The sequence below is a fragment of the Salmo salar genome, chromosome ssa01 (assembly GCF_905237065.1).
Source record: "Salmo salar chromosome ssa01, Ssal_v3.1, whole genome shotgun sequence".
Taxonomy (NCBI): Eukaryota; Metazoa; Chordata; class Actinopteri; order Salmoniformes; family Salmonidae; genus Salmo; species Salmo salar.
Genome location: NC_059442.1, coordinates 573,441 through 585,595, shown reverse-complemented (window position 1 = coordinate 585,595; position 12,155 = coordinate 573,441). Strand labels below are relative to the sequence as shown.

Genomic DNA, 12,155 nt, shown 5'->3' with positions numbered 1-12,155 from the left:
CAGCTCACTGGTCACCATAGCAGCACCCACCCGTAGCACGCGCTCCAGCAGGTATATTTCACTGGTCACCCCCAAAGCCAATTCCTCATTTGGCCACCTTTCCTTCCAATTCCCTGCTGCCAATGACTGGAACTAACTGCAAAAATCACTGAAGCTGGAGACTCATATCTCCCTCACTAGCTTTAAGCACCAGCTGTCAGAGCAGCTCACAGATCACTGCACCTGTACATAGCCCATCTGTAAATAGCCCATCCAACTACCTCATCCCCTACTGTATTTATTTATTTATCTTGCTCCTTTGCACCCCAGTATCTCTACTTGCACATTCATCTTCTGCACATCCTACCATTCCAGTGTTTAAATATTGTAATTACTTTGCCACCATGGCCTATTTATTGCCTTACCTCTCTTATCCTACCTCATTTGCACATGCTGTATATAGATTTTTCTACTGTATTATTGATTGTATGTTTGTTTACTCCATGTGTAACTCTGTGTTGTTGTTTGTGTCGAACTGCTTTGCTTTATCTTGGCCAGGTCGCAGTTGCAAATGAGAACTTGTTCTCAACTGGCCTACCTGGTTAAATAAAGGTGAAATAAAATACATAAATAAAAACTGATGGTGTTGGATCACAATTATCCACTTAGCCTGCCTGGGGACTATAGAGGATCACAGTTATCCACTTAGCCTGCCTGGGGACTATAGAGGATCACAGTTATCCACTTAGCCTGCCTGGGGACTATAGAGGATCACAGTTATCCACTTAGCCTGCCTGGGGACTATAGAGGAACACAGTTATCCACTTAGCCTGCCTGGGGACTATAGAGGATCACAGTTATCCACTTAGCCTGCCTGGGGACTATAGAGGATCACAGTTATCCACTTAGCCTGCCTGGGGACTATAGAGGAACACAGTTATCCACTTAGCCTGCCTGGGGACTATAGAGGAACACAGTTATCCACTTAGCCTGCCTGGGGACTATAGAGGATCACAGTTATCCACTTAGCCTGCCTGGGGACTATAGAGGAACACAGTTATCCACTTAGCCTGCCTGGGGACTATAGAGGAACACAGTTATCCACTTAGCCTGCCTGGGGACTACGGAGCAACACAGTTATCCACTTAGCCTGCCTGGGGACTATAGAGGAACACAGTTATCCACTTAGCCTGCCTGGAGACTACGGAGGGAACACAGTTATCCACTTAGCCTGCCTGGAGACTACGGAGGAACACAGTTATCCACTTAGCCTGCCTGGGGACTACAGAGGAGCACAGTTATCCACTTAGCCTGCCTGGGGACTATAGAGGATCACAGTTATCCACTTAGCCTGCCTGTGGACTACGGAGGGAACACAGTTATCCACTTAGCCTGCCTGGAGACTACAGAGGAGCACAGTTATCCACTTAGCCTGCCTGGGGACTACAGAGGAACACAGTTATCCACTTAGCCTGCCTGGGGACTATAGAGGAACACAGTTATCCACTTAGCCTGCCTGGAGACTACGGAGGGAACACAGTTATCCACTTAGCCTGCCTGGAGACTACGGAGGAACACAGTTATCCACTTAGCCTGCCTGGAGACTACGGAGGAACAGAGTTATCCACTTAGCCTGCCTGGAGACTACAGAGGAGCACAGTTATCCACTTAGCCTGCCTGGGGACTACAGAGGAACACAGTTATCCACTTAGCCTGCCTGAAGACTACGGAGGGAACACAGTTATCCACTTAGCCTGCCTGGAGACTACGGGGCAGTTGTGAAGTACTTACATAAATACAATCAGGTCCATAATTATTGACACCCTTGATAAAGACGAGAAAAAGACGGTATAAAATAAATACTGAACTTTATTGTTTTTCTTTGTGGATTTTGACGTGTCCTTGGGGTTATTGTCTTGCTGGAAGACCCACTTGGAATGTCAGGCTCCTGGCTGAGGCAACCAGGTTTTGTTGGATAAAATGTCCTGGTGCCTGGTACATTGCATGACCTTAAAAAGGGCCCCAGGACCAGTGGAAGCAAATTAGCCCCATAATATTGAAGATGTACCATTTTGCTTCAAACCTGTCCTTTAGCCCTTGTTAAGGTCAATGACATCAAGTACCAGGCTATGTTTTAGCCAAAAAGCTGTTTGCCTCTGACACTTCCAAGAGCATATTCCAACAAGACAAGAAAAACAAGACCCCAAGCACACATCAAAATCCACAAAGAAATGGTTCATTGACCCCCCCCAAAAAAATCGACATTTTGGAATGGCCATCTCAGTCTTCAGATATGAAACCTATTGAAAACATGGCATTTTATTTGAAGAGGGCAGTCCGTAAGACCAGACGAAGGATATCAAGAATCTGAAAAGATTCTGTATGGAGGACTGGTCTGAGATCCCTCCTAATGTGTTCTGTATGGAGGACTGGTCTGAGGATCCCTCCTAATGTGTTCTGTATGGAGGACTGGTCTGAGGATCCCTCCTAATGTGTTCTGTATAGAGGACTGGTCTGAGGATCCCTCCTAATGTGTTCTGTATGGAGGACTGGTCTGAGGATCCCTCCTAATGTGTTCTGTATTGAGGACTGGTCTGAGGATCCCTCCTAATGTGTTCTGTATAGAGGACTGGTCTGAGATCCCTCCTAATGTGTTCTGTATAGAGGACTGGTCTGAGGATCCCTCCTAATGTGTTCTGTATAGAGGACTGGTCTGAGATCCCTCCTAATGTGTTCTGTATGGAGGACTGGTCTGAGGATCCCTCCTAATGTGTTCTGTATGGAGGACTGGTCTGAGGATCCCTCCTAATGTGTTCTGTATGGAGGACTGGTCTGAGGATCCCTCCTAATGTGTTCTGTATAGAGGACTGGTCTCAGATCCCTCCTAATGTGTTCTGTATGGAGGACTGGTCTGAGATCCCTCCTAATGTGTTCTGTATGGAGGACTGGTCTGAGGATCCCTCCTAATGTGTTCTGTATAGAGGACTGGTCTGAGGATCCCTCCTAATGTGTTCTGTATGGAGGACTGGTCTGAGGATCCCTCCTAATGTGTTCTGTATGGAGGACTGGTCTGAGATCCCTCCTAATGTGTTCTGTATGGAGGACTGGTCTAAGATCCCTCCTAATGTGTTCTGTATAGAGGACTGGTCTGAGGATCCCTCCTAATGTGTTCTGTATAGAGGACTGGTCTGAGGATCCCTCCTAATGTGTTCTGTATGGAGGACTGGTCTGAGGATCCCTCCTAATGTGTTCTGTATGGAGGACTGGTCTGAGGATCCCTCCTAATGTGTTCTGTATGGAGGACTGGTCTGAGATCCCTCCTAATGTGTTCTGTATGGAGGACTGGTCTGAGGATCCCTCCTAATGTGTTCTGTATGGAGGACTGGTCTCAGATCCCTCCTAATGTGTTCTGTATGGAGGACTGGTCTCAGATCCCTCCTAATGTGTTCTGTATGGAGGACTGGTCTGAGGATCCCTCCTAATGTGTTCTGTATAGAGGACTGGTCTGAGGATCCCTCCTAATGTGTTCTGTATGGAGGACTGGTCTGAGGATCCCTCCTAATGTGTTCTGTAGAGAGGACTGGTCTGAGGATCCCTCCTAATGTGTTCTGTATGGAGGACTGGTCTCAGATCCCTCCTAATGTGTTCTGTATGGAGGACTGGTCTGAGATCCCTCCTAATGTGTTCTGTATGGAGGACTGGTCTGAGGATCCCTCCTAATGTGTTCTGTATGGAGGACTGGTCTGAGGATCCCTCCTAATGTGTTCTGTATAGAGGACTGGTCTGAGGATCCCTCCTAATGTGTTCTGTATGGAGGACTGGTCTCAGATCCCTCCTAATGTGTTCTGTATGGAGGACTGGTCTGAGATCCCTCCTAATGTGTTCTGTATGGAGGACTGGTCTGAGGATCCCTCCTAATGTGTTCTGTATAGAGGACTGGTCTGAGGATCCCTCCTAATGTGTTCTGTATGGAGGACTGGTCTCAGATCCCTCCTAATGTGTTCTGTATGGAGGACTGGTCTGAGATCCCTCCTAATGTGTTCTGTATAGAGGACTGGTCTCAGATCCCTCCTAATGTGTTCTGTATAGAGGACTGGTCTGAGGATCCCTCCTAATGTGTTCTGTATGGAGGACTGGTCTGAGATCCCTCCTAATGTGTTCTGTATAGAGGACTGGTCTGAGGATCCCTCCTAATGTGTTCTGTATAGAGGACTGGTCTGAGGATCCCTCCTAATGTGTTCTGTATGGAGGACTGGTCTAAGATCCCTCCTAATGTGTTCTGTATTGAGGACTGGTCTGAGGATCCCTCCTAATGTGTTCTGTATAGAGGGCTGGTCTGAGATCCCTCCTAATGTGTTCTGTATGGAGGACTGGTCTGAGGATCCCTCCTAATGTGTTCTGTATGGAGGACTGGTCTGAGGATCCCTCCTAATGTGTTCTCTAATCTCATAAAACATTTTAGAGAAAAAGGCTCAGTGTCGTTATCCTAACAAGAGGAGGGTGCTGGAGAACTGAAATTACGGGTGGCAATAATTTTGACCCCGATCTTTTTTTTTTTGTATTACTTTGTAAACAAAATATTTTTCTCTGAGCAATTGTATTAGTATAAAATAATATAATTTTAATTTTTTTTTAATGCATGCAATATACAGTGCATTCAGAAAGTATTCAGACCCTTTGACTTTTTCCACATTTTGTTACGTTACAGCCTTATACTAAAATTCATGAAATTGTTTTTTCCCCCTCATCAATCTACACACAATACCTCATAATGACATCACAATACCCCATAATGACATCACAATACCCCATAATGACATCACAATACCCCATAATGACATCACAATACCCCATAATGACATCACAATACCCCGTTAGATTAAAATTTTCAGAGTAAATACTAGAGAAGCTTAACCAAGTTTAATTATCCCCAAAGGGTCGATACAGCTGTAATTCAGACACAGACATGGCTTCCCCCGTTGTAATATTCATACCCCACTTTGGGTGGAGTCTCCTCCTTATCGCTAAACATTGCATCATTCTTGCTAAGCAGGGAGCTGAGTGATACGAGCCTTTAACGGTTTCTCCCCTTATCAGTACTGTCACATGCGATTGTTTTCCCTGCGCTCAGCCCCTCCCAAGCTTCATTATAGCGAACCCTCATGTCTCTTTTGTAACTAATGTTCCTATACTTCTGAGTATAACAATGTTCCAAGTTTAACCCCGAATCCAACAACTCCATAATGACAAAGCAAAAACTGGTTTTTAGAAATGTTTCCAAATTCATAAAAATTTTTAATATTCAGACCCTTTACTTTGGCAGCCGTTACAGCCTCGAGTCTTCTTGGGTACGACGCTACAAGCTTGACACACCTGTATTTGGGGAGTTTCTCCCATTCTTCTCTGCAGATCCTCTCAAGCTCTGTCAGGTTGGATGGGGAGCATCACTGCACAGCTATTTTCAGGTCTCTCCAGAGATGTTAGATCGGGCTCTGACTGGGCCACTCAAGGACATTCAGAGACTTGTCCTGAAGCCACTCCTACGTTGTCTTGGCTGTGTGCTTAGGGTTCTTGTCCTGTTGGAAGGTGAACCTTCGCCCCAGTCTGAGGTCCTGAGCGCTCTGGAGCAGGTTTTCATCAAGGATCTCTCTGTACTTTGCTCCGTTCATCTTTCCCTCGATCCTGACTAGTCTCCCAGTCCCTACCACTGAAAAACATCTGACAGCATGATGCTGCCACCAACATGCTTCACTGTAGGGATGGTGGCAGGTTTCCTCCAGACATGACGCTTGGCATTCAGGCCAATGAGTTCAATCTTGGTTTCGTCAGACCAGAGAATCTTGTTTCTCATGGTCTGAGAGTCTTTAGGTTCCTTTTGGCAAACTCCAAGTGGGCTGTCATGTGCTTTTTTACTAAGGAGTGGCTTCCGTCTGGCCACTCTACCATAAAGGCATGGTTGGTGGAGTGCTGCAGAGATGGTTGTCCTTCTGGAAGGTTTCCCCATCTCCACAGAGGAACTCTGGAGCTCTGTCAGAGTGACCATCGGGTTCTTGGTCGCCTCCCTGACCAAGGCCCTTCTCCCCTGATTGCTCAGTTTGGCTCTAGGAAGAGTCTTGGTGGTTCCAAACTTCTTCCATTTAAGAATGATGGAGGCCACTGTGTTCTTAGGGACCTTCAATGCTGCAGACATTTTTTGGTACCCTTCCTCAGATCTGTACCTTGACACAATCCTGTCTCAGACCTCTATGGACAATTTCTTCGACCTCATGGCTTGGTTTTTGCTCTGACATGCACTGTCAACTGTGGGACCTTATATAGACAGGTGTGTGCCTAATCATTCAAATCATGTCCAATCAATTGTATTTACCACAGGTGGACTCCAATCAAGTTGTAGAAACATCTCAAGGATGATCAATGGAAACAGGATGCACCTGAGCTCAATTTAGAGTCTCATAGCAAAGGGTCTGAAGACTTATGTAAATAAGGTATCTGTTTTTTATTTTTTATAAATTAGCAAACATTTAAAAATGTGTTTTCGCTTTGTCATTATGGGGTATTGTGATGTCATTATGGGTTATTGTGTGTAGATTGATGAGGAAAAAAATATTTGTAATCCATTTTAGAATAAGGCTGTAACGTAACAAAATGTGGAAAAAGTCAAGGGGTCGGAATACTTTCCAAATGCACTGTAGATCAATATTTGAATTATTTATTTTATACAGTTGTCACAACTTCCGCCAAAGTCGGTCCTTGTCTCCTTGGTCGGGCGGCGTTCGGAGGTCGACGTCACCGGTCTTCTAGCCATCGCCGCTCCACCTTTCATTTTCCATTTGTTTTGTCTTGTTTTTCTTAAACACCTGGTTTACATCTCCTCATAATTACTATGTGTATTTATCCCTCTGTTCCCTCCATGTCTGGGTGGGGTATTGTTTATTGTCAAGGTTGGCTCCCTTCCGGCTGGTTTGCGCCGGGTTTTGTTTTACACCCGTGCTTTCTGGCAGCCGGTACTTTGTACTTCCTCACTTGTTCTTTGGGCATTTGTTTATTGTGACGCGGTTGCGTTCTGTTCAAATAATTCCCTCAGTAAAGTGCTTTGTCCACTCATCTCTGCTCTCCTGCACCTGACTTCCATGCACCAGCTACACCCAGCATTGACAACAGTATTTTTTTGCTAATAATTAATCAATGCTGCCAATAATTATGGATCTGAGTATTGAGAAACAGTTATTTGATGTGATGAAAATGGCGAGGGGGTCAACGTACCACAGTCCTGAGGTGAAGGTCGTGGCTCAGGTCAGACACAGCATAGACCACCAGATTACCCTGGTCCTCGAAGCCCACCGGAAGCACAGGGGAGAAGAAGTCCTTGGCAAAGTAATGGAGCATCTTCCACTTCCCACCAAACTCTGCAGACGAAGAAGAAGAACAGATGTGAAACCTGTTTAATTTGCTCTGAAATATTTACATAGTGGCGCAGCCAAGCCAACAAGGTGACACAGCAACCCTCTTATTTGGGGAGAACCCTGACATAGTGACCAGATCTTGGGGAGAACCCTGACATAGTGACCAGATCTGGAGAGAACCCTGACATAGTGACCAGATCTGGGGAGAACCCTGACATAGTGACCAGATCTGGAGAGAACCCTGACATAGTGACCAGATCTTGGGGAGAACCCTGACATAGTGACCAGATCTGGGGAGAACCCTGACATAGTGACCAGATCTGGGGAGAACCCTGGCATAGTGACCAGATCTGGAGAGAACCCTGACATAGTGACCAGATCTTGGGGAGAACCCTGACATAGTGACCAGATCTGGAGAGAACCCTGACATAGTGACCAGATCTTGGAGAGAACCCTGACATAGTGACCAGATCTGGAGAGAACCCTGACATAGTGACCAGATCTGGAGAGAACCCTGACATAGTGACCAGATCTGGAGAGAACCCTGACATAGTGACCAGATCTGGGGAGAACCCTGGCATAGTGACCAGATCTGGAGAGAACCCTGACATAGTGACCAGATCTGGAGAGAACCCTGACATAGTGACCAGATCTGGAGAGAACCCTGACATAGTGACCAGATCTTGGGGAGAACCCTGACATAGTGACCAGATCTGGAGAGAACCCTGACATAGTGACCAGATCTGGAGAGAACCCTGACATAGTGACCAGATCTGGAGAGAACCCTGACATAGTGACCAGATCTTGGGGAGAACCCTGACATAGTGACCAGATCTGGGGAGAACCCTGACATAGTGACCAGATCTGGGGAGAACCCTGGCATAGTGACCAGATCTGGAGAGAACCCTGACATAGTGACCAGATCTTGGGGAGAACCCTGACATAGTGACCAGATCTGGAGAGAACCCTGACATAGTGACCAGATCTTGGAGAGAACCCTGACATAGTGACCAGATCTGGAGAGAACCCTGACATAGTGACCAGATCTGGAGAGAACCCTGACATAGTGACCAGATCTGGAGAGAACCCTGACATAGTGACCAGATCTGGGGAGAACCCTGGCATAGTGACCAGATCTGGAGAGAACCCTGACATAGTGACCAGATCTGGAGAGAACCCTGACATAGTGACCAGATCTGGAGAGAACCCTGACATAGTGACCAGATCTTGGGGAGAACCCTGACATAGTGACCAGATCTGGAGAGAACCCTGACATAGTGACCAGATCTGGAGAGAACCCTGACATAGTGACCAGATCTGGAGAGAACCCTGACATAGTGACCAGATCTTGGGGAGAACCCTGACATAGTGACCAGATCTGGAGAGAACCCTAACATAGTGACCAGATCTGGAGAGAACCCTGACATAGTGACCAGATCTGGAGAGAACCCTGACATAGTGACCAGATCTTGGGGAGAACCCTGACATAGTGACCAGATCTGGAGAGAACCCTGACATAGTGACCAGATCTGGAGAGAACCCTGACATAGTGACCAGATCTTGGGGAGAACCCTGACATAGTGACCAGATCTGGGGAGAACCCTGACATAGTGACCAGATCTGGAGAGAACCCTGACATAGTGACCAGATCTGGAGAGAACCCTGACATAGTGACCAGATCTGGAGAGAACCCTGACATAGTGACCAGATCTTGGGGAGAACCCTGACATAGTGACCAGATCTGGAGAGAACCCTGACATAGTGACCAGATCTGGAGAGAACCCTGACATAGTGACCAGATCTTGGGGAGAACCCTGACATAGTGACCAGATCTGGAGAGAACCCTGACATAGTGACCAGATCTGGAGAGAACCCTGACATAGTGACCAGATCTGGAGAGAACCCTGACATAGTGACCAGATCTGGAGAGAACCCTGACATAGTGACCAGATCTGGAGAGAACCCTGACATAGTGACCAGATCTGGAGAGAACCCTGACATAGTGACCAGATCTGGAGAGAACCCTGACATAGTGACCAGATCTGGAGAGAACCCTGACATAGTGACCAGATCTGGAGAGAACCCTGACATAGTGACCAGATCTGGAGAGAACCCTGACATAGTGACCAGATCTGGAGAGAACCCTGACATAGTGACCAGATCTGGAGAGAACCCTGACATAGTGACCAGATCTGGAGAGAACCCTGACATAGTGACCAGATCTGGAGAGAACCCTGACATAGTGACCAGATCTGGAGAGAACCCTGGCATAGTGGTTTTAAACGCTTTAAAAATGGTCACTTCCGATTTATGTGGTTTTTCCCAGGACTCTCTGGATAAATACGATTTACAATGAATTCAGAAAGTATTCAGACCTCTTGACTTTTTACACATTTTATTACATTACAGCCTTATTCTAAAACTGATTAAATAGTTTTTTCCTCATCAATCTATGCACAACACTCCATAATGACAAGACCAAAATGGTTTTAAGAATTTTTAGCAAATTTATAACAAAAAACAGAAATACTTAATTTACATAACTATTCAGACCCTTTGCTATGAGACTCGAAATTGAGCTGGTAGACTGCAGCAGCACCGCTGCTTGGTAGACTGCAGGACCACCGCTGCTTGGTAGACTGCAGCAGCACCGCTGCTTGGTAGACTGCAAGACCACCGCTGCTTGGTAGACTGCAGCAGCACCGCTGCTTGGTAGACTGCAGCAGCACCGCTGCTTGGTAGACTGCAGGAGCACCGCTGCTTGGTAGACTGCAGGAGCACCGCTGCTTGGTAGACTGCAGCAGCACCGCTGCTTGGTAGACTGCAGGACCACCGCTGCTTGGTAGACTGCAGGACCACCGCTGCTTGGTAGACTGCAGCACCACCGCTGCTTGGTAGACTGCAGGACCACCGCTGCTTGGTAGACTGCAGGACTACCGCTGCTTGGTAGACTGCAGCACCACCGCTGCTTGGTAGACTGCAGGACTACCGCTGCTTGGTAGACTGCAGGGCCACCGCTGCTTGGTAGACTGCAGGACTACCGCTGCTTGGTAGACTGCAGCACCACCGCTGCTTGGTAGACTGCAGGACCACCGCTGCTTGGTAGACTGCAGGACTACCGCTGCTTGGTAGACTGCAGCACCACCGCTGCTTGGTAGACTGCAGCACTACCGCTGCTTGGTAGACTGCAGGACCACCGCTGCTTGGTAGACTGCAGGACTACCGCTGCTTGGTAGACTGCAGCACCACCGCTGCTTGGTAGACTGCAGGACCACCGCTGATTGGTAGACTGCAGGACCACCGCTGCTTGGTAGACTGCAGGACCACCGCTGCTTGGTAGACTGCAGCAGCACCGCTGCTTGGTAGACTGCAGGACTACCGCTGCTTGGTAGACTGCAGCACCACCGCTGCTTGGTAGACTGCAGGACTACCGCTGCTTGGTAGACTGCAGGACTACCGCTGCTTGGTAGACTGGTAGACTGCAGGACTACCGCTGCTTGGTAGACTGGTAGACTACCGCTGCTTGTTAGACTGCAGCACTGCAGGACATAATAATGGACACTTCATTCAAAAGGCAACATGGGACATAATAACGGGACATAAGAAGAAGAAGAAAGGCGGTGGTGTATGTTTCATGATTAACTACTCATGGTGTGATTGTGATAACATACAGAAACTCAAGTCCTTTTGTTCACCCGACCTAGAATACCTCACAATCAAATGCCGGCCGTATTACCTCCCAAGAGAATTCTCTTCGGTTATAGTCACAGCCGTGTATATTCCCCCTTCAAGCCGATACCACGACGGCCCTCAAGGAACTACAATGGACTTTATGCAAACTGGAAACCACATATCCTGAGTCCGCATTTATTGTAGCTGGGGATTTTAATAAAGCAAATTTGAGGAAAATGCTACCGAAGTTCTATCAACACATTGCCTGTAGTACTCGCGCTTCAAAAACTCTCGACCGTTGTTACTCTCCCTTCCTGGATGGCTACAAGGCCCTCCCTTGGGCAAATCAGATCACGACTCCATTCTGCTCCTCTCTTCCTATAGGCAGAAACTCAAACAGGAAGTACCTGTGCTAAGGTCTATTCAACGCTCGTCTGACTATTCAGAATCCATGCTTCAATATTGTTTCGATCACGCGGACTGGGATGTGTTCCGGGTAGCCTCTGAGAATAACATTGACGTATCCACGGACACGGTGACTGAGTTCATCAGGAAGTGTATAGTGATGTTGTTCCCACGGTGATTATTAAAACCTACCCAAACCAAAAACCGTGGATAGATTGTAGGATTTGCGCAAAACCTGGAAGTGCAAACCTCCGCATTTAACCACGGCAAGGTGACTGGGAATATGGTCGAATACAAACAGTGTAGTTATTCCCGCCGTAAGGCAATCAAACAGGCAAAGCGTCAGTAGTGGAGTCACAATTCAACGGCTCAGACACGAGACGTATGTGGCAGGGTCTACAGAAATTAACGGACTACAAAAAGAATATAGAGGACCATCCTGTAACAGCACCTACCTATAGAGGACCAGGACGTCCTGTAACAGTACCTACCTATAGAGGACCAGCACGTCCAGTAACAGCACCTACCTAGAGGACCATCCTGTAACAGCACCTACCTATAGAGGACCATCCTGTAACAGCACCTACCTATAGAGGACCATCCTGTAACAGCACCTACCTATAGAGGACCATCCTGTAACAGCACCTACCTATAGAGGAACAGGACATCCTGTAACAGCACCTACCTATAGAGGAC

General features: G+C 47.2%; 1 protein-coding gene across 2 annotated transcripts in view; it reads right to left on the bottom strand.

Moving 5' to 3' along the window:
• Positions 1 to 12,155, bottom strand: part of manba (mannosidase, beta A, lysosomal) — a 47,629-nt gene that overhangs the window by 3,543 nt on the left and 31,931 nt on the right. For both annotated transcript variants that reach the window (XM_045703893.1, XM_045703937.1), the window contains one exon: positions 7,243 to 7,385. In XM_045703893.1, coding sequence (XP_045559849.1) covers positions 7,243 to 7,385 — 143 coding nt within the window. The remainder of the gene's footprint in view (positions 1 to 7,242; positions 7,386 to 12,155) is intronic.